Source organism: Aphis gossypii, chromosome 3 (genome assembly GCF_020184175.1).
Source record: "Aphis gossypii isolate Hap1 chromosome 3, ASM2018417v2, whole genome shotgun sequence".
In the NCBI taxonomy this organism is placed as follows: Eukaryota; Metazoa; Arthropoda; class Insecta; order Hemiptera; family Aphididae; genus Aphis; species Aphis gossypii.
The window spans coordinates 21279980-21306750 of NC_065532.1; the positions used below are offsets into that span (position 1 = coordinate 21279980).

General features: G+C 30.6%; 1 protein-coding gene across 5 annotated transcripts; it reads right to left on the minus strand.

The window, feature by feature from the left end:
* Nucleotides 1–56: 56 nt before the first annotated feature.
* LOC114128484 (axin-2) lies at nucleotides 57–26443 on the minus strand. Of its 5 annotated transcripts, none has more exons than XM_027993005.2 (17): nucleotides 25985–26443; nucleotides 4954–5139; nucleotides 4778–4864; nucleotides 4416–4707; nucleotides 4110–4331; nucleotides 3790–4026; nucleotides 3282–3455; nucleotides 3027–3177; nucleotides 2844–2963; nucleotides 2675–2780; nucleotides 2090–2247; nucleotides 1878–2019; nucleotides 1708–1816; nucleotides 1434–1570; nucleotides 1195–1369; nucleotides 826–1032; nucleotides 57–679 (listed from the first exon to the last, which is right to left on the minus strand). In XM_027993005.2, exons 2-17 carry the CDS (start codon nucleotides 5069–5071, stop codon nucleotides 553–555), a joined length of 2562 nt encoding a protein of 853 aa, XP_027848806.1. In that variant the 5' UTR covers nucleotides 5072–5139; nucleotides 25985–26443; the 3' UTR covers nucleotides 57–552. The 5 variants fall into 5 exon arrangements, with proteins under 5 accessions (XP_027848806.1, XP_027848805.2, XP_027848804.2 ...); XM_027993004.2 differs by lacking the exon at nucleotides 25985–26443 and adding an exon at nucleotides 15201–15270 and having other exon boundaries at nucleotides 1434–1567; XM_027993003.2 differs by lacking the exon at nucleotides 25985–26443 and adding an exon at nucleotides 15201–15270.
* Nucleotides 26444–26771: the final 328 nt, after the last annotated feature.

Here is a 26771-nt window from a genome sequence, read left to right on the forward strand (position 1 = left end):
GAGCTTCTTTTCAGGTTGGATTGTCTCAAACTACAAACAGTCTTTTATCAGAAAGGTTTAAATGTCATAAATACATCACTGTACTCTTTATTGTAGGTCACAAATAGACATATTACATTCACAACTAATAACAAAAATCAATAAATTTAGGTTTTTACATTGTAAAAGGATCAATTAGGGTATATAAAAATAAAACATCATTTTATAAAAATTTATACATTTCTTCTTTTTTTGCAATAACAAAAAAACACAATAAAATTTGTTTTTCTTACAAAACGTATAAGTCTTTTTTTCTTTTACCAATGTCACACTTTTATTGTTCTTTCACACTAGTCATTGGGAATAGATTAGTGTTTGGTTTATAACTAAGGCACTGATTTACATTACACATTATAATAATTAATATTATTTTTTTTGTTACCTTTGGACAAAAATCCAGTCTTAAGGTATTTAAAAAAACAATTAACAGCTTTAAATTTATTATACAAGTCATTTGTTCCTTAAACTAGGCACTTAATAAAAAATATAATAAATTAATCAAATATTGTTCAATCAGTCAATAAGTCTTAGGCTAGCCATAACTTTGCCCTTCCATAGCGGCAACATCTGATTGTCGTCAGTAATTTCTTCTTGGATGCCGGTTGATGGGGATTCATCAAATTCAGTAGTAAAGAAATACCTGTGTTACAAATATTTCATGTTAAAGATTAATTGTTAAGATTTTTTCTTTAATATAAGTACAATATGATTAAAATGTAGTGTTACATCATGCTTAGAATGAATACATTTCTTTTTTTTTTAAATCAAATTTTAAAAAACTGTCACCTGTAATGTCCTTTCTTTGGCATACATTCAATAAACTGTTTCAATGTGATTGGATGTCCAGCTATTTTCTTCCTGAATGGGAATTCTTCGTCGTTGAAATTGTACACAACAGTAGTGGTAGTTGGTGGTGCTGTCATTGTACTAGATGTCGACGGTGTAGCTGATTCTTCTGCAGGTAGGCCACGGCCAGATGAAGAAGAAGAAGTCCTAAAAAACATTATTATTAATATAAATAACATTTAAATATATATAAATATTATAAAAGTGAATTTTTAATATGAAATACTATTTAGTCTATGTGTGATAGATTAATAATATTTTAATTGCCATCTTTCTTTATTGGTAGTTATTAAATAATAAATAGTTTACCTCTGTTTGTGATTCTTTTTCGTCATCTGGTCGTTTAGCCTACGACCGGCTTCGATCAGCTGATTATCTGTATTGGGGAAAGGTGGTGGTGGCATATTAGGATCAGCAACAAATGGCTGCTTGGGCATGTGATTTGTCCAGGAGCCGCTACTACCACAATCTACGTTTGCGCAATCTAAAAAATCCCAATACATATTGTAAATACAATAGTTAATGACAAAAAAAGATTATTAATATACCGTGGGAAGCGGCTTTTGCAGTTGTGGCACTATTGGATGCAGTACACCAACTGAAAGCTGGACCTGAGTCGGTAAGTGCATCACCAGCACACATTGGACTTTCTTGAAGCCATACCATGCAACGATTTGTCGACCTGCTAGAACAGCAATAAAAAATAACAGTTGTTTATTTTCAGTGAATAATAAAATTAATAAATTATGTATAAAAGTAATTTATATCAATGCATATAGATTCGATTAAATTGAATTCAAATATAAAATAAAATAAACATACTCCTCTCTCGTCTTGTTGACATTGGTAGGTAATTGTGATTGTCCTGATACAACACTGATTCCACTATCAGTCATTGTACGTCGGCTACCCCAGGTGTGACGTCCTAAACCTAATTATTAAATTGAATATATTAGTATTTATAATTTCATTATGTTTCAACGTGTGCATACTTGACACTCTAAGCTCTGGGTTTGGAACGAAATTTTGATAGTCTGGTATAGATCGACTCTTAGGCACATGGCGACCCGGTTCAGAACTGTCTGCTGTAAAGTCAGTGTAATTGCCACTATCGTAACCAGATGCTCGATTATCCTAATAACAACATTTAAAAATGTGTATAACATACAACTGTATAATTTGACCAAACGAAAAACAAACATACTTTGTCTCTACGTTTAGAGAGATTAGGATTAGCTGCAGCCAGATAAGTACTGGCAAACTGCTGAACAGGTCGGTTGACTTTGCCAGACCCTTGTCGCCTGTGCAACGATTGTTCGGGTGATTTAGGAGGCGATTTAAAGTATTTTTGTACATGTTGATCTAAACGTACAATAAATATAAATATAAAGAAAATTAGAAAGAAAGATAACAAGAACAAATAAGGATGTATATACTGTCTCAAATAAGATTAACTCCAAGTGGAAACCAGTTCAGACCACAACCATTGATTAAATCCGTTTTCAATCACTTTGTTTGAAACGATCAATATTGAGAATGTGTTATCACACTCAATGCTGCTGTTATATTACAGCCTGAGGTTATTCTTATGTGAGACGAGTATATGGGTAAATATGTTAAAGGTGTATTAGTAAAAAAAATACACAAGATAGTTAATTGTTATGTATAGTTAGTCCATAACTAACATAAAACAATTATATGTTGATTTACAAGTTAGTACAATATTTTCTAGGTTAGTATATTTCTTTATTATTACATGCAATATTAACATTTGATTCAATAAACACACCTAATATTTCATCGTCACTGCCATCAGGCAGTTTTAAAGATGCTCTAAACATTTCGTCTAACATTTTGGGATCGTCAATTTTGCCAGATTCGCTGTCAAATTTAAGCTGAAAAAAAAATTAACAGTGACATATAGTAAATAAAAAAAAAATTGTATTTAGTTCACAAACCTCTGAAAGATTTTTGATCAATTTATTATCCCATTTCTCTTCATTATCACGTTCCAGTTTTATTTTTTCTAATTTTTCAGTGAGTATAGAAGCAAACATCTTTGGTTCCATTGCTGGTTTCTAAAAACATATTATTGTTTTAAAAATATTGAATACTTAATAATATCACAAAATTTTACTTACATTGCATTGAGGTTCTCTCATTGTGCGAGGAATTATTGTAGCAGTCATTGAACCCTCGACATTCCTACGAGCATATTTCTGCACTTCTTTCATTTCTAATTGAGCACTCTTTTTGGCTATAATTTTTGGATCACGAATTTCAGCCAATTGCCTAATAAATTATATTGATTAAATATTTTGTTGTTGTAGACATTTTTGTACTTACATGATTTTTAGATGTAAGGTAGAAGTGAAATTATAAAAATACAAACTTACCTCCTTAAACAATCAGTAGAAACAGATGCTTCACTAAGACTAGCCAGATCACTGTCCTGGGCTGAGGTTGGATTGTAAGATACGTGCGTAGCTCTAGGTTTTGTGCCCCACCAAGATTGGTGATAAGGGGTGCTGGGGTTTGGGTTGTAGATGCCCATTTTTGAAGTCTTTGCTCTACGATTGATTACCAAGCACACAAAAAAAAAAAAACAATCCAAATACAATACAATAACCAACAATAAAATAAAATGCACAATCATAAATGATAAATTTAACAATAAGCTCAATTGCTAAATACCATTATAAAATAACAAACAAAACGTATTTATAAATATTCTATTTTAAAAATTTGTAAATAAAAATGTTGAATGTTATAGTATACTTTTTTTAATGCTATTTAACTTATTTTTGACTAATAAATAGTAACAACTAAACATTCCAAAAGTTAGGATACTGAAGGCATCTCTAATTCACGTGCATCAAACAATCATTAAAAATAAAATGTTACCTTTGTAAAAACTCTCCTTTTTCCAGATGAGACCGTTGTTTTTGGGACATGTGCAAAAGGGACTGGGTTAATTTCATGGGAAAGTCTTTAGATTGCTTAAGTTCATGGGTAGACAATTCAGCATCTTCTTTAAGAGTTAACAACGTTTGACTGCGATCTGGAGGTGCTTGGTATCTTGAAGGCACCACTTTTTCTCCAGTGTCTGGTATGTGGTTCACTACTTTACCATCATAAAAGCTAAAATTAATTAATAAAACATGAGTAAATTATTAGGTGTTTAAAAACAATAATAATTGAACATTACTAAAAATTAAGCTTACTCAATGCCACAATCCAGAGACCGAATATAAGCAATGTAGGTTTCAGATTGTAAGAATGCCGGATACAATGTATCATTTAGAAATTTTTCTACTTGTACAAGGGCTTCGTCAAACAGATTTTTAGGAAGAGCTGTTTTGTTGGCAATGGATACTTTAACCCTCTGCATGACATGCCTCCGACATTCTTCATCTATACCTAAATCTGCTTTTAGGAACAGTTTTCTAAATGAAAAAAACAAATCATGTTACATCAATGTCATACCATTAAATAAAAATGTATTTATTATTATAAGATCAAGGATTTACTTGTAAATAATAGAACGTAGCTTGTCGGCTTTTTGGTCTGTGTGACCATAAAGCCCTTGACATGCTAACCAAAATTCTAGCACCTTGCTGCATTGTTGCCCCTGTCCAGATTCTTCTTCCAGCTTTAAGTTTTGCCGGAAAAGATTTACACCATTAGGGTCGGCTAACAAGCTATCTAAGTTACGGGCCCATAACATGGGCCCAGAATTTTGGCCATCATTTGGGGATAATGATCCCCGATCACCACTATCACCGTCGGCTGGTTCGTAATCGTGGCGTGCACCATATCCAGCTGAAAATATTATTGATTTTCAAATTAATACACATTTATTAATATTAAATAAAAATTATACAAATCTTACCATGTTCTTGAATGCTGCATGCACGGCATTTTGAACCAGCCATTAATAATTCGGTTTGTGTTTTGCGACATCTTACACATTTATTTTCTTTAAAATTTAAATATTAAATTAGTTTATTAATTTAAACACGTAACAAATCTAATTTATATGATATCTTATAAACACAATAAACTTACCAAAACTGTTTTTATATTTTTGACCTAAACATGCGTTGTCCTCAGACGATCGCTCAGACTCTTCTCCCGGTAAAACTTTTGGTCTGGCGGAGTCAATTAGTATATTATTATTCATCATAACCGCAGGTATGGAGCTATTGGTGTCACGCTCCTTAATACCTCTATTACAGGCATTTCGAAATAGATCTAAAACATAAAAATAAAAATATTCATTACATACTGTTTTTATTCATTGTTTGCCTTTTTATTATTATTATTAAACATGGGTGAATGAAAACAAAATGGCCGCTTAGCAGTAGCTTAGCTGTTGGTATTAGACAGTTTCATCGTACACTCTTTATAAAATCTCAATTGCCTGTTTTAAATGATGTATATGCCAAAACAAAATAATAAAATGATTTTGATGAACAGTTTCCCAGGAATAAAGATTACTACTAAGGAAATACATACCCATAAGGTATGATTACCGGTTTTCAACAAACATTAGTTATGATAAGCTAACTGAATAGAATAAATAGGGAAAATATGAAAGTAAAACTACCCTCAACAATACATACCACAATCCATTTTGTTTGTTTTTTTATTTATATTTTTAAGGTGAATAAAAAAATACTAAAAATATGATATGGGTGAACTGCGCACAACAGAACCGGACTCAAGTAGTTGTCGGTCGATGAAGCGGTAGTACGCAGAATCAACGCATGTTATGGTAACGCTGTATAAAAGCCACCCGGATAATCGATAGCGAATACAGTTCCGATTGGAGAACGGGGAACAATAAGTCATAAAAATATGATATGTGCCAGAAGTAGGGTCTTTTTATTGCACAATAGGATTTTCTAAAATTATGATTTTATGGATCAATTCATATGTCTATCAACATCTAATAAGTGGCAGAAGGCCAGGTACAGCTACCCTTAACCTTATATTCTTGAAATAGGAATATATTTTTATTATTGACAGGATCTTTTTGATAAAATATGGAATTACTCCAAACAATGAGATATTATATTGGTATTTAATAATAAACAAATGGTACACTTCAATACCTAAGTATTATATTGTAAACAGCTGAAACTTAAGACAGGGTAAGGATTTCAAAAAAAAAAAATAATAATAATAATAATAAATAATGCATTGGTAATATAAAATATATAAAAAAGTATTCATAGTTAAATTTTGAAATAGATGTGCCAAGTAATTATTCAAATTGTTATAATAAACAAAATAATATTTTCTAATGTTAAGTACTTGAATCAACATTTATTTAAAGAATAGTGTTCAAAGTGTTGAATAAAATAATGTAGGTAACTATTATAAAGTTGTTAATTCATACAAGTAAATTAAATACTTATTTATCATAGACAATTTATAATATTATAGTCTATGCAAAATCCTTACTGTTAAGGTATATTATCATTTAAAAGATATATAATCAACTTTTAATTTTATCAATAAAAGTAATTGCTATTAATTATTAATATGGCAATTATAATTTTGTTATTACAACTTAGGAATTTAAGAAGAAAAGAAACTTTAGTCCTATTGATATCTAAATTAGTCTGAAGTAAAATTGCAAATCATGAATTAAAATAATAACAACAATGATAAATATTATAGATAATTCAATACAATAGGTTATTGTAAGACAAGATAAAGGTATTATTTTTAATAAAACTAAATCAGCTATTATTTATTTGCTCAAGTAATTCAACACATAATAATTAGTAATTAAATAGGTAGTTAATATATATATATTGTCAAAAAGTGTTTTTAACGAGGAAAAAAAATATTTCAAAAGTGTATTTCACAATAAAGAAATAACAAACAATTTAAATATATTATTTAACAAAAAAAGTTGGAATAAATAAAAAGATCTAATTATTATTTTGAATAACAGATTGTTTTTAGTACCTATCAAGGCACCAATAACTATTAATTTATTTTTCGTAATTTCGACAAAAGATAAAAATTACTTTTTACCTCGAAGTCGTATAAAATAATAATACGTTTAAAGGAAACGTCGGCAGTTTGGGGTGGTGGTAGTGGTGGGATCAGAGTTTTAAAAATCTCAAAGCGGCGTGGAAAAAAGAAAGAAAGAAAAAACAGTCTCTCGAAAATTGCACAAAACAATTTAGATAACGATATTTTCTTTGAACGGATTACCTTACTGACTAATAAAATATTAAAATACTTTTATGTTCTCCAGGGGGGCGTTTCTTTCTTTAAAAACAAAATCTACGCACTGGATACCTATAAATTATTAATTTCTTCCAGTCTCGACTGCAATAATTACGCGATACACCATCGCAGCATAACTGCAGTTATTAAATTATTACTATTATATAAATTATAATATTACCATCACTACCGACTACCGAGTAATTATCACCGATCGGTGTACGACGGAGCGGTTACTCTGTACCACACAATCGTCGCGTATAAAACCTAGACAATAATATACGGTGACGTCGTCAAAGGAATGATGATATTGTGATGGGTAAACGAAAAACCCGTCGTTACCCGCACAGGAAGATTTTCACGGTAGGGGGTGGGAGGGGAAGCGTGTGCTCGATAATGACAATAAAAAAACGCGACGTTCGATAAAAATTCGGGTAAGTACACATAATATAATACCTTTTTTATAATACATATACATATATACATGTACGATACACACGACAGATATTGGCTGGTTATTATACGCGTGTATATAAATTGCTGCCTGTAAGTTTTCGGTTTTTTTTTTTTCTACTTTATTTTCGTTCGCGTATTCCGGATTCCCAAGGTCGACGATGACGAGTGACGGCGAGGGTAGGGGGGGGGCGAAAAAAAAATACAAAACGCAGCCGTCCGCGGCCCGAGATAAAAACACAATATATATCATACACCTATATACATTATGCCTACGTCATATATATATATATATACATTATATTATATACGCGCGTCCCGACGAGATTTTTACAACAATTCACTCTACCGTGAAGCGTAACTGCCTCGGGGCACTCGGCCACATGTAATTATTGCACCGGTTGCCTTGTACCGCCGCCGCCGCCGCCTCGGCCCCCGCACTCCGCCGCCGACCCGCCAGCGCAGAACCGGTCGGCCTCTTTGACGCCGGGCTACGACGCCGACGCCGCCGCCGCCGCCGCAGTTCGTGTTCATTACAAAATTACACTCTCCCTTCACCACCCCGATTTTCGCTCGCCGACACCGACGCCGATGCCGCGACGAGAGCACACACATAAAGTTACTTTTTTTCCTCCTCCTCTTCTCTCGTTCGCGCGCGACGGCTCGGAGGTTTTTACGTTTATATACATTTTTTTATTTTTATTTTTATTTTTTATTATTAATTTATTACACCGCCGCGGCAGGTGTGTTTTCTCCGCTCGTCCGTTTGATTCTCGAAACTTTGTTACTCGCCCGTACACACATTTCCCAACCCCAACCCCACCCCGAATCATTAACTCCTTCTGTGTGCGTGTGTGTGCGCGCGCGCGCATTTATATATATATATATTATACACATAAATATATACGAATACATTAGTATACACACGAAATCGTATTAAGTATATTATACGTGGAAGAGGAGTAAGGAGCAGGATTGATATATACCGCGGCGGTACATAATATAATGTAAAATATAATATTATCATATAATACGAGACGCCGACGAAATGGAAATCGTGTGTAAAACTCAACCGGGTTTACACGCACATGTCCGCTAATGACAATATATTACATTGCTTTATACTCTATATATACCTATATATATAATAATATAATATATAAGTATATTATACATTTTAATGCGTATATATATTATAATATGCATATTCTATATTATCTGACCTTATGTCGGAACGATAATCCATAATCGTATGTGATAAATCGGTAACGAATCGAATAGAGATTTGACGTTTTTTTTCATCTTTACATATCTCTACCTACAATATAAACCCATCTGTGTATAATATAATATATATTAGAATATTATACACATATTACTAATATATGTATAATACGTATGGTAGTTAAGTCCACAAGTGCAGTAAACCGATATTTTACTTGGACACAGTTGTTAACAGTATATTATATCATTAGCGAGCGCGTATATAGACGGTTAAATAAATAAAAAACATCAAAGGCCCCAGAGTAAATGGATTCCGGTTCGTTTGTGTGTGTTTTTTTTCTTCTAGATATTTCTCCACTTCTTTTATTAACCGTGTATCGAATTAGCGGCGATTCGAAAGTTAAAGACAAATCACCAACCGGGATGAGATAAAAGATTTCTTTCGGGAAAAAAAGAATATGTACATTATATTATTATATTGAAAATTCTATAAACTCACTGGAGACGATAGTACGGGTCGAACAAATTAAGATGCTGACCACTGGACCCTATATCGTAATACATATATATATTATAACATATACTGTTTTTATTTACTTATTTTTTTAAGAACGAAGTACTCGATCGAATTAAAGAGAACCTATTCAAAAAGAAAATAGAGGTACATATCGGTTGCTTCTATTCTTGAAGGGATTGTCATTTTACAAAAGATTCATATACCTATCTGCATTTTGTTTATTTTTATATGACGAATTCAATAAATCATTCTATATATTATAATATTTAACTACGTATTATGATATAAAACTTGTACAAATATCGTATAAATCATAAAATTGAATACAAGTACCTATATGTGATATGATAGAGTTTAAAATGTATTTTGAATTGATGATTAATTAGTATACTGATTATAAATATATTTGAACATGACTGAATATAATATATATTTACACGATTTTATACTTTTTTTAATATATGATTATCTACTTATTAAAACTTATATAATTTATAAGTAAACGAATAAAATTAGAGATAAATTCAAAAAAAAAAAGAAGAAATTACGATTTATTTTGTTTTATATGTTTCGAGAGGACTATTAAACTTCTAAAATCCATACATTAATTCGATGTAAATATTAATATTATATTATATTACCACTTGTCGAGCTAATAGAATAATCCAAGGATGTGAAAAAATCTAGGAAAATTTAATTTTATCTAAGTATATCTCATCTATACATTATATAATATATATTATATATCATATATTTATTATCCGATTACACGCAATAAAATTGCTATTACATTTGGTATTATATATTTTTTCTTACCAAGCATGAAATATAATTTCATCGATTTATAACGGAAAGAAAATGAATATATATATAAGCGACAGTCATCTTCTCGTGTGATGTTCATAGACTGGAAAATGCACTTCTATTCAATTCCCCGCCCAATGCACTGCAATCGGCACTGAAGAAAGAGGAGTCTGAGCGAATATTGCATTGAAAACCGCAATGGGATGAAAACGAAATCGAATCATCCGGTTTGCGTCTAACGTATGCTTAGGAAATTTAATTTTTTCCTTCCTCTACTACACACTCCGCTATAACAAAATTGTTTTACTTTTTTTTTTTTTTAATGCGTATTTCACTCCAAAAAGTCCACACGATTGTATGTTTTGATTTATTTTTTTCTTCATCTTATTTGCGCACACAGTTTTATATAATACCAATAAGCACAGTCTGTTGGCCACGAGGCATTCTTTTATATTATACAATAAGTTATTGGAGTTTTTTCTTTTGAACCTGCAGCAAAACGCGTACAAAAAGTTATACTTCAAAATTTAACGAATGCACTATATATAGGTACCAAAGTACCTAGATATAATATTTTTAATAAAACAAACATTTAATAGTAGATAAAATATGAAAGTTTTCCGTTTCCTAATTTATTGACGGAGTACAATCTAATTTTTAGTCTATAAATATTATCGAGTAATAACTATGTGATAAGTGATAATATAAAATTTATTCCTTTAGTAGTCTTCTAAAAATTCGATTTACCTGATATGAAAAATATAATGTCGAAAAAAGCCAAAGAATTCGCTATACTGTAGTAGATTTTAAGTGTGTTGAAATTTGAATTTAGTGATATCCACGAAATTTATACCTACGAAAATCGATTCTGAATAAAGCCAATTTATCAGTCTTTATTTCTAAGGGTTTTATAATTTGTTTTACTATTTTAAAGGAATAAGTACAGTGGCTTGAATTATTTTTCCCAAAACATTGACTTTGTTATTATATAATAATAAGTGCAGACTTATAGTCTATACAGATACAGATGAATGATTCTTGAATCATATACTATATACTTAATGTGAGTATATATTATGTAAAATAATTTAAAATTAGTCTAAAGCGTTAGGGGGTTATTTTTGTTAAAATATCAAATTTCACCAAACTTTAAATTTGAGCTTATATATTTATATTTTTTAATTGATGTCAAACAAAATTGATTTTGTTAAAAACAGATGTTAAGTAAATATCGCCATTTTCTGCAATCTATTAGTTTTCCCAATAATTTTAAAAAGTACTGAAACTTTCTAATTTTTACCACTAGAAGTAACAACTAGATCTAATTTGCCATATAAGAAATTCTTTTGAATATTTAAGATTGAAACATTTTTTCTACTCTAAAATTAAATGACATAAAACACACACACACTCATCATACACTGCAAAATTCAAGCGCGGGACCAAAGGGGGGCCAAGGGGCCATGCCCACCCCCCGTAGACTCTGATATACACTGTATGTATATTGTATATCTGCATTGTTTTGCCGATAGCGTTTTTAGCGAAATTTTATTCAAGATGCCTCCCCTCCGTAACTGTGTTCTGGATTCGCGCCTACAGCAAATCATTGTAAAACAAATACGTACATTTATCATTCCTCCGAGAATCAAACTATCTAGATCGGTATCTTTTGTAATATAAATAAATAAATTGACTTAATAAATGTTATGAACATAATAAATTAATCTATGGATAGTAATTTGTAATAGTAATGTAAGTACTATCATATAAATAGTACTTATAATGGTTAATACTATTAATTAGTTTTGTAAATTACAAGCATTATAAAGACAAAACCATAAGAATAAGACAGTAAGCTAGATGAATATTGATTTTAAAAAAAAAATTAATAATGATCAAATTTAGACGAATAGTAGAGAGTCAAATCTAATTTAACTTAATTATAAGTATACTTTATTACTTTTCCTTAACTTATTTGCTTGTACTATATAGCAAAAGTTTCAACAGTCAAATAAGTTAAATATAACTATTTTCCTTTTTCCTTTTATAGTGCTTTATATAAATGATTTTGTAAATAATATTACACGGTTAAAACTTAAAACGCGATATTTAAATCTTAACTAAAAATATGAATAGTTAGATTTTTGTAAACAAATACAACTATAAGAAAGTACTATATACTGTCTACTATTGTTTATAAGTTATTTTGTGATAAATCTATATAGTCTCTTATGAAAAGTCTATGAAAATTTCCTTAACAGAAATAATAACAATAGTTAGGTATAATTATATAATACTATACGAAACTATTACGATCATATATTATATATGAGAATACTAACAGTGCCAACGAGTTCAACGTTCGATATTGACAAAGTGTCTAAATTGAAAAGAGGTTATCTCCCAAAAACTAAACACGTTGTAGAGTCAGTCATCAACAGATTCAGTGACAAAACCGGTAGTGTCGTCGTACCCGATCTCGTCACACAACGACAAAATATAAGCGCGTTTCCGACCATCTAATTTCCATTTACTCCGTCAAACAGCATATATCTTAGTTTATAATGTATTCAATGTCAGTCATAAGCCCTATCTGAGTATGAATATGTGTGCGTGTTGTCCTTTTGTTACCGGAGGCCAGGTCAAGATACACAGGCACAATTACAAATGTGTCACTAACAAGATATAGAGGACAATCCCAGAAAAAAACCTATGGTAAGAGAGTGGTGCAAGTGAGGGAAGGAAGAAAAATACCTCGGTATATAGATTGTATTCCGACTTCTTCGGTTCGATTAGTCGTTCAAGATAATGGCGGTACAGACACAAAGCTCTCTTTGTCGGTGAAAGAAACGGTCTACAACGCGAGGGCACTTGAACGTTTTTTTTTTATTGTTTATTTATTATTTTTTTTTTTATAGAAACGGCCGGATCCGATTAGAAGGGAAAAAATGTAGGAAATAAATCGTATATTTTTTACTGCGCGTGTGTATATATATGTGTATGTTTGTTTGTATATAAGCGATAGCATGAATATATATAAATATATATTACAGCGGACAGACTTAATAGAGCCTCGAGATGGGATGCCAATGACACAAACAACGGTCTGGCGATGGAAGACCGCTCCTTCATAGGGTAATCTACCCTCCTGGGGTGGGATGGGTAGGTACTTAAATCCAAACCCGTTTTGGAAAAGAATAGGAGAGTGTATAAGAAATGAATTGGAAAAAAAACAGCCAAGTGAAAATTTTTAACCAACAATCATGACGTGACAAGACAAATATACGATAATTCGAGATTGGAGGTAAATAAGATCTTTATGCCCACCACAAATAAAGTAACTATTTATTTTAACAATTTTATTAATTTTTTTCCTATGAGCAAATTAATTTTTTTACGGATACCTTTTTAATAGGTACAAATTATAAACATAATAAACGAATTTTCAATAAGTACTCATGTATATATACTTGACGCAATACACACACGTAATCAATTAAAATTTAAAATTGCATTAATTGCATGTTAATATTTAAGGTACAATTATTATTTTTTAGGTTTTATTCAAAATCTTTGACGAACGAACTTACAATGAGTTACCAAGATATACACTAAATATTTTAGCTGGCTGACCTTGGATTGAAATGGGATTTTCGAGAGGTGAAAGGAATATAATATATAAATACACATATTTAAAATGTTAACCCTTTCAATACGAGGTGGCGCAATATTATCTATATTTATTAAATAGCAACAATATTTTTTTTCAATACCACTATTATCAACAAAATTATTATAAACCATGTACATAATAAACTCATTATACCTATCTATAATAAGTAAAGTGAAATTACTATTTGTACACAGAAAAGATGTAGACTAATGCATTTTTAATGTATTAATTTTTATAATTTTCAATATCATAAACTACTTTTGGTCTTACTATGCATGTATGAAAGCATACGACTTAAATAAATAGTGAAAATAAGAAAATATTAAAAACTAATAATTAGCTAGAAAATTCGTAAATTTATAAATAACTTATTTTAACTTTGTAAATTTTGTAATTAAAAAAAACTTTTTATGTATATAAATAGTAATAAAAAAAATATTCAGTCGTTCTTATTTGTAAAAAAAAAACGTGTGGTTGCTGTTTTAAAATTAAATAGATTATAATGCACATAGATACACTGAACGGGTTCATCATTAAAATTATTTCAAAATATAAACGCAATTTCAATATTCTTTTTCGTTTCCAGAAAACTTCATTTCAATCTAAGACTATTTAACTGAAATATTCAGTTTTGAACGTGAACAGTGAACACACTATAAATTTAGGATAGGTATATTATAGAAAAAACTACAATTTTCTAACAGAAAACTTATGAGTTAAAATGATATAGAACAAACTATATAGATTAATACTATTTTAATTTCATATATATATACTGTTTATAGACGCTAATTAACTATGTATATTACAATTTAATTAATTGGTATTTTAAATAGCATTTTTATAGTTAATATATTTATTTAAATTATTGATGCATAGTTAAAAAGTTATTATACAGATTACACATAAAAAATTCAAAACTAAACTACATATAAATTGTTTTAATTTAAATAAATCAATTGGATTCTACATACATTTGAATATTTGATGTTATGTATAAAACAAACATGGCAAAAAAAACAAATTTGATTGCCCAAAATTTAAATACTGCATAATATTATTAGAAATATTAAAATAATTAAGTTTTTTAATTAGATATGTATTTTAACTGTCTAAAAATAATAATAGCACGTGTAAAATGTTTATAAAATAGGTATCTTAGAATGCGAATATTATGCATTAATTGTTAAAAATAATATTTAAAGAACCTTTAGAATATGCAATACAAAAGTCAAAAATTATTTAGAAATTAAAACATTTTAAATTATTAAAATATACTGTCTTATTATATGATAGAATATTATTATAACAGTATACAAATATATAATATAATAAAACTTCGACTCAAACTATTTGTTTTAAATTTTTTTAAATAATTATAAAAATAATACATACCACGAAAAACACATAGTGTGATAGAGCATAATTTATAAACTTCTAACATTGTCATAATACGGCGTAAATGAACAAACACAGCAAAATCGTATTTATTTAAGATCCACGTAGGGAGGGCAAAACCGTGTCGTCAACATGAGCGGGCGAGACAGAATGCTGAAAGTCATCGGTAAGGACTGCGACAAAGGGTCTTTTTCTTTCGCACTTTAAGTTCTCTCCACCCCCGGCGCAGCACTGTCACGACTGAAATTGATGCTCCTCCGACTCCACGCACAAAAGCTGAAGAGTTGTTTTACGAATCAGAAAACAACGATATTAAATAATATAAAGCCTTGGCGTGTCCTAGATTAAATATTACACAAAAGGATCAAAAAGGACTTGCGATCCTTTGACAGCCACGTCGTATACTAGGAAGAACTGCAGCAACGCGTCGTGTTAAAGATTAATAAAAACTCGAAAACGAAAACGCGACAGAGTTTAATGAAAACGAAATGTCAACTTGGGAGGTGTAAAGAGGAAAAAAGAAGCATAGGAGTCAAAGAGAGTTCGGATGTCAAAGGGACTTTAGTTTTTGTGTTTGAAGATTCATTTTATTTTTTAACGCCGTATACGGCATATACACATGATAAATGATATAAATGAAAATAACTTCATTGTTTGAATCAAAATTGAAGCTCGACAAACGTCAAATACAAATAATTTACAGAATAACTATATAATGTTTTCATGTGTTTGTATGTTTTATAATATCAACAGAAATTTAATATTTCAGAAAATACCTATTTTTATTAAATACATAATAATACACCTCGTAATACACCATACCTAACTTGTATAATAAAAATATAAATACAAATAGAGAACATTTAAGTATCTGAATTTAATAATTGGTACTCATAAGGTTAAATTACGTCAACCTTTGAGGTATATTTAAAGTTAATGTGTACAAAATCGTAACACATTAAAACCTGCAATATCTAGCTATTTAATTGTGCATTATAACTTAAATCTTCATACCTATTGAAATATATATACAAAGTAGGTATATATTATAATTTATGAATATTAACTATAAATTATAATTAGAGTTTGATATGGATTTATTTCTCACATGCTAATAACTATTTACCTAATAATGATTTTTATTTATATACATATATAAATACATAATAAATAAAAAAATATTCATTGGTTTTTCATTGTTTTTTATTATTATTACGTACGCTTATATTATGAATTATAGTATATTATTAATATATAATAATGATTAATAGTAATTTTAGTTTTAATTAAATGCATTGATATGTATTTTAATACAAACATTACCTATACACATAATTTATTAATAAAAAAAAAAATGGGAGATTAACAAACACAAAAAATTCTCAAATTATCTGTTCGGAATAAATGAAACTGCCCGTATTTTAATATAACGTATTATTCAAATACTGTCTTACTTATAGTATATTTCTATAATTCTATATATATACTACAGAAACTATTTATTAAACAATATTTCTCTATATACCTATACTACATATTATAGGCTTTTACATGCTGTCTATTCCGAACATTGGCATTTAAAAAACGTAAGTTGACTGGACATAATTTCCGATAAAGAATGGACAAAACGATATATGTATAGGGATGCCAACCAGTATACGTATATAGATGGTTATCGGCGTTTAAATTTTTTTTTTTTTGCTATGGACATCATGGACAGACCAGTTTTGTCGGTGCCGTCTATATTTCTCTTTCATTTTATGTATCCGTGTTGTGTGTATGTGTATAGTTTTTTCCCCATTTTTCTCCTCTCGCAATAATAATCTGACAAGAATGCACACCAGGTATTATGTGCGTTAGATACGGTCCCACCCAGCCTTCCTTCACAAACAACATTTCTATACCCGGAGTTTACAGCGTGTGTTTTCTTCTGTGTGTTCGTCTGGCCGATGGCGACGCCTTCCTTCGATCTTTTTGCCGCCTAGGACAGACAATATTATTCTAACTGTAAAAATGTCCCTTCCTTCTCTTTCCTTCGAATTCTTATTCAGGCGATAAAATCGAGATACCTACAGAATATCATTAAACGTAATATGTACTGGATCATGTACATGTATCCTGTGGCTGTGATGTAAAATATATTTTTATTTACTATAAACGATTCATGTAATAGATTATAATATTATGTAGGTAGTTCAATTTTTATATATTACAATAAAAAACGATATTATTAATTTATCTATAATTAATTGTAATAAATTAACTTAATTAATGCATTTATAAAATTATTTAAATACCGGTTACCACAAATGATAGTTATTTCTGATTAATTTACAAGAATTTGAAATATTTATTTTTTTAAAAATGAAATTTATTTGATTGAATTATGATAATTGATTATAGTTAAGATTAAGACTTAAAAGTAATTTGTATACACAGTTTAAATATTGATAATCGACTGTATAATGGTGTACTTATTTTTATAAACATGCAATACCATCAATAAAGGAATAGTGAATAGTGAATACTATAATCGGATTACTATGAGTGGATAATTGTATGTACTATGATGTAAACAAGAAGAAGTTTTAAGTTTAATTAACAGTTCTTAGAATAGCGAATCTTTTTTTTCGTTCCAAAAATATGAAAGAAAAATACAATTATAAATTACTGAATCTTAAAGCAGCTACATAATTACGTAAAATAATATATTACATAGTTATTTTGAAAAATAATCTCACTTTTAACATGCACCCAGAAAACGTGCGTTTAAAAATGGACCTCGCTGTTGACCTTAACCTATAAATTGCAGTGCCAAATTGTTCAGTTCATCGCCTGCTAAGATGTATGACGTATATCTCTCCACTCCCTTTCTAATGTCAATCTACGGAATACTATCGAATAATGTTATGGTCACGTAATGACGCATATTTAATAATCGATAAATATTATAGGTTGAAAAGATCAAACTAAATTAATATACGGTATACTGGTAGCATAACGATTAGTTGTTCGAATACAGATACCGGAAATGGCATTATGTAGACTACGAAACCTACATAACGAAACAAAAAATACAATAGATACATCTTTTTTCCATAAGTTAGTAGATACAATTATCTGATATATGATGTATAAATTGTATATATATATATATAGTGCTAATATTATAATATACGTTTAGTCACTGAATTATTGCAATTTTGTCTAAGAGCAAACACTACATAACATATTATTTTGCTATCATTTCAACAAAAACCTTTGTTTTACAGATTCACGATCAGTACGCTAGAATGATAATATACATAGACTTAGCGTATATTTAAGTACTTAAATACCAAATATTATATCGTTGACAATAAGTACTAACGCTTATCTATAGGAGGTACTGTCTAAATTTTTATTATTAGTTTTATAGGTATATATTAAACATATATATAACATAATATAATATAACATATTATCATTTTTAAGGCTTTTTAAAGAAGTTACAGAACACACAACAGTTTATTTAACGTCAAGCTGGTCAGTGAGTACCTTATTTTTATAAGTTACGAATAATATAAGATAATATTGTTTTGTAAAACGTTTGCATTGTTGCGGCAAATAGTTTGTACACCGCACGGAAGTGGAAAAAACGAGAATAAAAAAAAATTAAGCGTACTTGCACACAGAAGGAAAAAAAATTTAAAAAACTAGTCACGGTCGGTAATTCGAACATTAGGCGCGGCTTACGTATATAAGTTCGCGGTGTGCGAGTATGTGACTACGTAGGACACATTATTTTATTTACTCATCGGTCGGCGTCTTTTTCGCCCTATAACGCAACTCGTGGGCAGTGGTGAAGACGAGTATTATACAGATGGTTTAGTGTTATATTGCCGTCAACTCCCTTTCCGACCATATCCCACGAACGGCCCCCGTCGTTTGTCCGGCACGATAAGAGACTCGTCGTTTTACGTCACTTTATTATATCGTCAACAAAACAGAATAAACAATAGGTCGGACAGTGGACATTTGCATAATATTACGATTTAAAATACGTATAGGTATATAATCTGGGTATAAGGCATGATAATATTGTAAACGTTTATTACACGCGCCCGGACCGTACAGTGCCAGCAGTACATTGTGTAATATAGATTAGGAGACATGCCTCAAAACGCGTAGTACGTTTTGTCGAATTTTACAACGTCCAATAAAAAAAAAAAAAAAAAAAAAAAGACGAGTCGAGAAAATAAAAATCAAAAATCCGTTACACGCGATCTGGCCGAAGCCTCGGCCGTCTCCTAATGGTGCACCGCCCGACCACCACTCGTCCCGCGTCAGCACAAGCGGCGGCGGCGGCGCTATTTAAAAACGATTTTTAAAAAGGGGTAATTACACGCGAACGTGTGGCGCGCAACGGAAAGACGTCGCGAGCGCTCGCGTGAGAGACGCGTCGTAAAATACGGCGGCGAGTCCGTCGACCGCGGCACACCACCGGCAACGACGGCGGCTTATAATATTATTATATTATAATATTACGGCTAGAAGACTGCCAGTGCAGCAGGCCCGTCGTACCCACCTCGCAACGGGTCCTCTGTAATTACGAGATAATGATGACGACGACGACTGCGTTTGTGCGTATTGGGACTTATTAAAGCGAGAAAGAATATTACGTGGACGATCGGTGGTAGTGGCGGCGGCAGTGGTGGCCCGCGGGGTTATGTATACGTATACGTGTCGGTCACAGATCAAAGCAATCGCCACACAATGGCCCGAGGGGCGAGAGCGAGCGGCTGAGTGGCGGTGGTAGTGGCGGACGAGAGAGAGACCGGCGCGCGCGACTGAGACGGGGGACGCGTTGAATCGGTACGCGCAAACGGCCACCAGTAGAGATGCCACATGTTCGAACTGCGAGAGCAGTGCGTCTCAAATTTTACCGTCGTTTCGGACTGACGAAAAAAAAAATTAATATTAATATATCGTACATAAATATCATAATATTGTTATGTAAATCACGACTGATACGATATGTATAATAATAACATTATATTATATAGATCTATAACAGCAGGTATTGTTTCCGTGATGATACGCGACGAGTACGATATTATGATGAATACATATATCATAGATTACGTTTAATATTATACAATTTACAATGGCTTTAGTGTGTATGTGTGTGTGTAGGAGGCGGGGTATTAAACGTAACGGTGTACGTTTTGTTTCGAATCTTAGATTTAGACACACGCATAATATAAATAATATGGACATGCGACGTCTTTGCATAATCGTTTATCGATTAAATTAATATCGCATACATAATATAATTCACGACTCTCCGGTGAAACGCGGCCGAAAAATTCGAGTCTTAATAAATTTTTGAATGAAAACTATGATAGTAAAGCAAGACCACTCACCTCGATCGCGTTATACTTTTCTACATTACAGTATTATATTTATTTATGTATGCATTCTAGACATCTTAGCAAACGAAAACATTACAAGTTTTACAATACTACACCTATTCATAACTAATTCGTATTCAAATGAATAAGCTATACACGAATTCATAAAGTTGAATGCATTACCTAGTCATTCAGAATGAAAATCACTTCATTGTTAGTTATACACTCTAGCGAAGTTCGAGGAGCGTTGTCATAGGCTGTCCTAAAAGTGAATTAAGTTTTCAACTTTTGTAACTTAATATTAAACGATTAAAACGAATATTAAAAATAATATACTATACTTAACCTAATAAATTTATTCTTTTAAAAATAAATATGAAAATTAGTATATGATTTTATGAAACATAAATAATAAGGTGTTTATTTCCTTTAATATTCTCATTTTTCATTATAAATACAAACAGATGTAATAACAAATTGGAAAAAAAATCAAAACCCTATTCCTAATGTAATTATAATTTTTCCATTTATACCGCCTCCTTATTACCACTATGTTTACAAAAGTTTAATTGTAAACAATCAAAAATAAAAATAATAAAACCATGCTACTTAGTTGTTGCAAAACTGCCAAATTGTGTACTTGAGGGGAACCTTTCAAATATTAACGAAAAAAAAAACCTTTGAACTGGAGCCAATTTTTTTTTGTATAAAAATTGAAACCAATTCAACATCATTATATTTCACAAAAAAAAAAATAAATAAATAAAAAAACAAAACAAGAATGGACAAGGTTTCTAAAAATAAACATGAAACGAAGTCTTTTACCTTATTATGTCGTATCTATCAATTTCTGAACAAAAGTGTATGGGTCTTCAAAGTTTATCACTTTCCTTTGATGTGACGAAGGCCAAAGACTTTTAAATCAAGTACCAACCAACACGTAAGCTAGAATAAAAGAGGGAAAATGAAGAGGTTTCTAGACATCACAAAAACAGGTGACTGTACAATAAAATATCGAAACTACAAGCAACCACTTAAACTTTTTTAATAAATAACTCCACAAAAGACCTTTGACAACAAAGTTATTAATATTTTTCATTCCTTTATTTTTTAGGTTTTACAATATATAATTAATAATAATAAAAACGTGTGGCTGTGGAAATACTCAAGAGGAAAAGTTTCTTTTGATGTGAAGTAGCCCCAGATCAAAGGCAAAACAAGGTTTGATAAATTTGGAGAGACAATTCTTTTTTTCCTCTCTTTGAAATCAAATCATGTGACCAATCACGTTTCACACACTGTTGCCTTTCAGTTTTCCAACTTTCTATAGGTATCTACAGTTTTATAAGCGGATGTGTATTTTTTTTTTTTGTACATATACCTAGTACATAACATACAATTCTAAAGTTATAAGTTTCCTAAAAATATTTATAAATGTTTAACCAATTTTTATTTATCATATTTATCTTGAAACTGTAATGAGTAATAATTAAAAAAAAAACCCAAATTAATAACAGTAGATACTGTAAAAAAATACAATTAAGCCCCGATTAAAATGTTTTAATCCAAGTTTTATCATGGTTTATAACAGTAAATGGTTATGACCTCTAAAATATATATTATAAGCTAATATTCAGGTTAACTACAGTATATTATTATTTTTTATTTAAATCATTGCTTAAAAAGAATAATGATTGAAAATTAAAAAATAATAATTAATATATTTTGTAATTACTGACATACACAAGTACAATTATGATATAAAATTGTTTAAAAAAAATAATCATTTTATCTTAATGTTTAATATAAGAATTAATTATTATACGGGTATTATATCAATGTATAAAATGTATAATATTATGAATTAAAAATTGTACAAAATTACATTTTATTATAAGTTCTTACAGTTTACACCATAAATAAAATTTGGACTTGTAATTTTTAAAATATTTTATTAAGTATTTCTCTGCCTATTTATTGTTTACATCTAACTAGATGTATTTTAATAATATTATTACTTATTATAAGCTATCTAGGTATGTGATAAAATGAGTAGATAAAAAAAGAAATATGGAGACATTTATACAGAAAATATACACATTTTAGTAGAGCGTATAAATCGTCTTAAGAAAACTTGGGTCAGATTTAAACAGAAACGTATAGAAAAAGGAAGATGCATAAAATGTATATTATACAAATGGATGTTTAAAAAGTCTCGAGTAAGACTTGAAGAGCACTAAGTCGATACAACACCTAATATTGGACTATCAACTAGAAGATGTGATGGAACTTTGAACACTTAAAAAATAAATAAAAGTATTGAATAGCTAGTGCAATATTATCATCTAACATTTAAATTGTAAAATATAATGAAGCCATGTCTTTTAAGCTGAATTATGTAATATTGGTTCAGAAAACTGCACAGGGCTACCAGAACCCACACATTTTTTTTTGCAGTATGTTATGAATCAAATCAATGGCTGTGCACATCATGATCATCAGTGTAACCATTGCATTACTTTGGCCCAAATACATAACTCATAAATACAGAATAAGTAATAAAAAAAAAATAAGTGGTTTTAAAAATAATATTTTTTTTTTTTTTTTATAGGTACTAAATTGTTATTTTAAAAGTAATCATGTATATTTTAAGTAGGTAATAAAACAATAAAATAGGTAATTATAACAAAATAAATATTAAAATTTCAAAAAATTGCATAATAAGTCTTAAGTTTTATCCATAGGTATATTCCTCCCAATACTTATACTATCTGAATAATAATTAGTAGGTTTAAAATATCTTAAATTTTGAGCATAAGAATTTAAAATTAAAATTTCTAAGTACGGTAGGTATATAGAAACAAACAATAATTAAAAATGTCCATATTTCCCGAAGAATAAAATTATGGCACATAAATAAAATATTTTAATGTGTTTTTAGGCAATAAAGACAATTCCAATTCATTGATATAACATTTTTATAGATAATTGTTAAAAAATAAACATTTAGATTTTTCAAAAAGTATTCTAAAAAAAAATTAGGGCAATATATTTCTTTTTCAAAATATAATAAAGGTACAATACTTATGTACTTATATATCCCAAAATAAACATACATAGTAGATACATAATTTTATCGATAGAGGCAAATGAACATAGTCCATAACTATTAAATGCATAGAACATTCATAATTATTACTATGATATATTGTTTAAAAATTTCCCTCGCTTTAAAAAGCACCTAATTTTTATTTTAACTCATAATACATTTTATGATAAGATACATACCTAATATAAAATAGATTTAAAATAAAACACATTAAATTTATTCAACGCATTTTGTAAACTATTATGTAGACTTAGGTTAGATCCTAGATAGAATCCAATTAGAACTTTATTCTTAATAAGTTAAATCATTAATTTCAAATAAATAATTTAATTTAATAGGTTTGTTTTGCAAAAATTTGATTATTTATTATTGAAAATCATTAGGTAACCTACTTAATTGCATTCATAAAAAATATAATTTAAATAGAACAAAACAGAAGTATCTTCCCTCAAGTACCTACCTACATTTTTTCGGTCAAATGTATCTTATTTATCGAAACTTGAACATAAGTAGATAACTAGTGATTAAACCAGTGTTGAATAAATAACTAGTTATTTTCTCACCTTGTTGTTATTTAAGCTACCAATAAAACAAAAATTATAATCGAAACAAATTAAGTCTCTGGTTAAGTAATTCTGGTTTAGTAATTAACTGCTCATTATTTAGTAAAATTTAATTATGTGAACTACCTACCAAATAATTTTAAAAACAAACTTATTACAATGCAAATAGGAGTAGTACCTAACTAGAAGGTAGGTTATTATTTAATGTTAAATACAAAATAATCTTAAATAGGACTAAGTGTCTAAGTAATTACCTACTTTCAAGTTATATAGATAGGGAACAATTCTGGTAACAACGTTGACCATTACATATCACAGCAAGGTATATATAACAGCAAGAATTATAGAAGAATGTAAATATTTATTTAATATCTTCAAAAAAATTCTTATTTAAGTATTCTCGTATTTAACTACAATAAAATATTAGGTAAATGCATATCTACCAAAATTTACAATTTTTTAAGCAATAATATTGTAGAAGGAACACATCAATGTACTTATACTAAATACTATAATGTACACAACACATTGATAAATATTAAACATTACTTATATATTATAATTAATAGGAATAGGTACTAATAATTCAATGAATAAATAAATAATTAATATTCTTTGGTTATCTTTAATGTTAACATGTCTATTTACTAGTAACATATAAATTTACCTTATTATTACTTGCAGGTTAAGTTAGGTTAATAATGATATTCTAGAGATATTTAAATAAATTTAATAGAATAAAAATTGTAAATGTAACCTTAAAGATGCAAAGCCATGAAGGTGAATAAACACCAATAAAATTGTATAAATTAATGTGAGAAATTAAACATAGTTAGATGTCTAGGTAGATGATGTAGATGTTTCTAGTACAAAACAAACACATGATAATATATTATGTATATCTAGTTCTACAATGTGGGTAAGTAGCAAGGTAAGTAGGTATTATGCGAGGTATTATGATTATAAAAAGTCCAATTTGTTAAATGAAACTATTGCTATCTCGATTGCTATGCTAATCCTAAGAATCTGGAAGTATGTGATATTGTGTTTGTGCAGTAACTACCTAACTAGTTTGTAAACAGTTTGTGGTTTAAACGACAAATCAAAAAAGTTTAAAGCGTTGTTTGTAGAATTTTCAAAGGAAACAACAAACCTACAAAACACTTGTGCAACATCAAAAGACTATACATAAAAGGGTTTACTTTCACTATAACATTATCTCGGTAAATGACACGATGCGCACAACCTTAGTCGTCGTGTGACCGACAAATAGTCAAATGGACGTTTAAGTAGCCACTGTTTGTACACACTGTAAGTGTTGATGTGTATCGACGGGGGGTAGGCAATAGGCATAATATAATCGGAACCCATTTAAATCGGATTAATTATTACGGAAGAACAGGTCGCAAAGGGAGCAGGGGCATTTGTATAAGTATGATATTCATTGTTAACAAATAAAATAAATGGGCTGCGTGTGTTGTATATAGTTTTACACACAAACACATATTTATATATATATGAAAAGGGCTTTGGGGAGACTTCAAAGGGATTTTAATATTATAAACACAACTGATGGGGGGCTGGGAGTCGGTAGCGTGTAGGGTGGCGGCGGCAGTAGTGCTAGCGGCGCGGCGCGGGAGGGTACCGAGTTAAACGGCGAAACGCGCACCGCCACATCAAAGCAGAATCGGAAAGCCTTTGACGAAGAACACTCACCTCCACTGTCAGACGGGCCTTTGATGTTGTACACCACGCGCAATCGTCGTCACGTTTATTGCCGCCGTGCCGCGTAGAAACGTGCCGGAAATCCGATGACACTCGTTGTTCGCGACGACGACGATACCGTCGCGGGACATGTTGCGCACGACCAACAATGTCACAGGACGCAAAACGGCACTAGACCGACGGATTTGGACGTAAAATATTATATTATGCAATATTTATCGAATTAAAAATCAAAACAAAAAAAAAAAAAACAACAAAACCGGCGGAGGCGGCGGACCAGACCGGACGGGACGGACACTGACGGACGGACGGAATTCCTGATGATCACTGGCCCGGCCGCGGCTGTGTGCGTCGGAGTTTTTTCCTTCTCTCTCGTTTTTTTTTTTTTTTTCGATTTTTTCCTCTCTTTTATTTTTTCTTCTTTCCCCTTATACGACGACGACGACGACGACGACCGTGTGCGTGCGTGTCGGGATCGTGTGCGTGCGTGCGCGGCCAATGTGTGATGTGCCGCCGCTTGCGTAGTAGTTTGTTACAGCGCCGGGAACGGGAAGGGTGATCGTCTCGGACGCGCGGACGGGTGGCGGGGGCGCCGATCGAGCGGCGGGCGCGGTGCACGCGGACGAGATTTTCGAACGCACCCCCCGCCACCGCGCCAGACGGTCATAACGCCGTCGAGTGGCGGGGATGCCGGCGGCCAGCACCGCCACCTGTGGGACAACGGCGAAACGTCCGTCGGCATCCCAACTATGCGACGACCGTTACAGGTTTGAAAAAC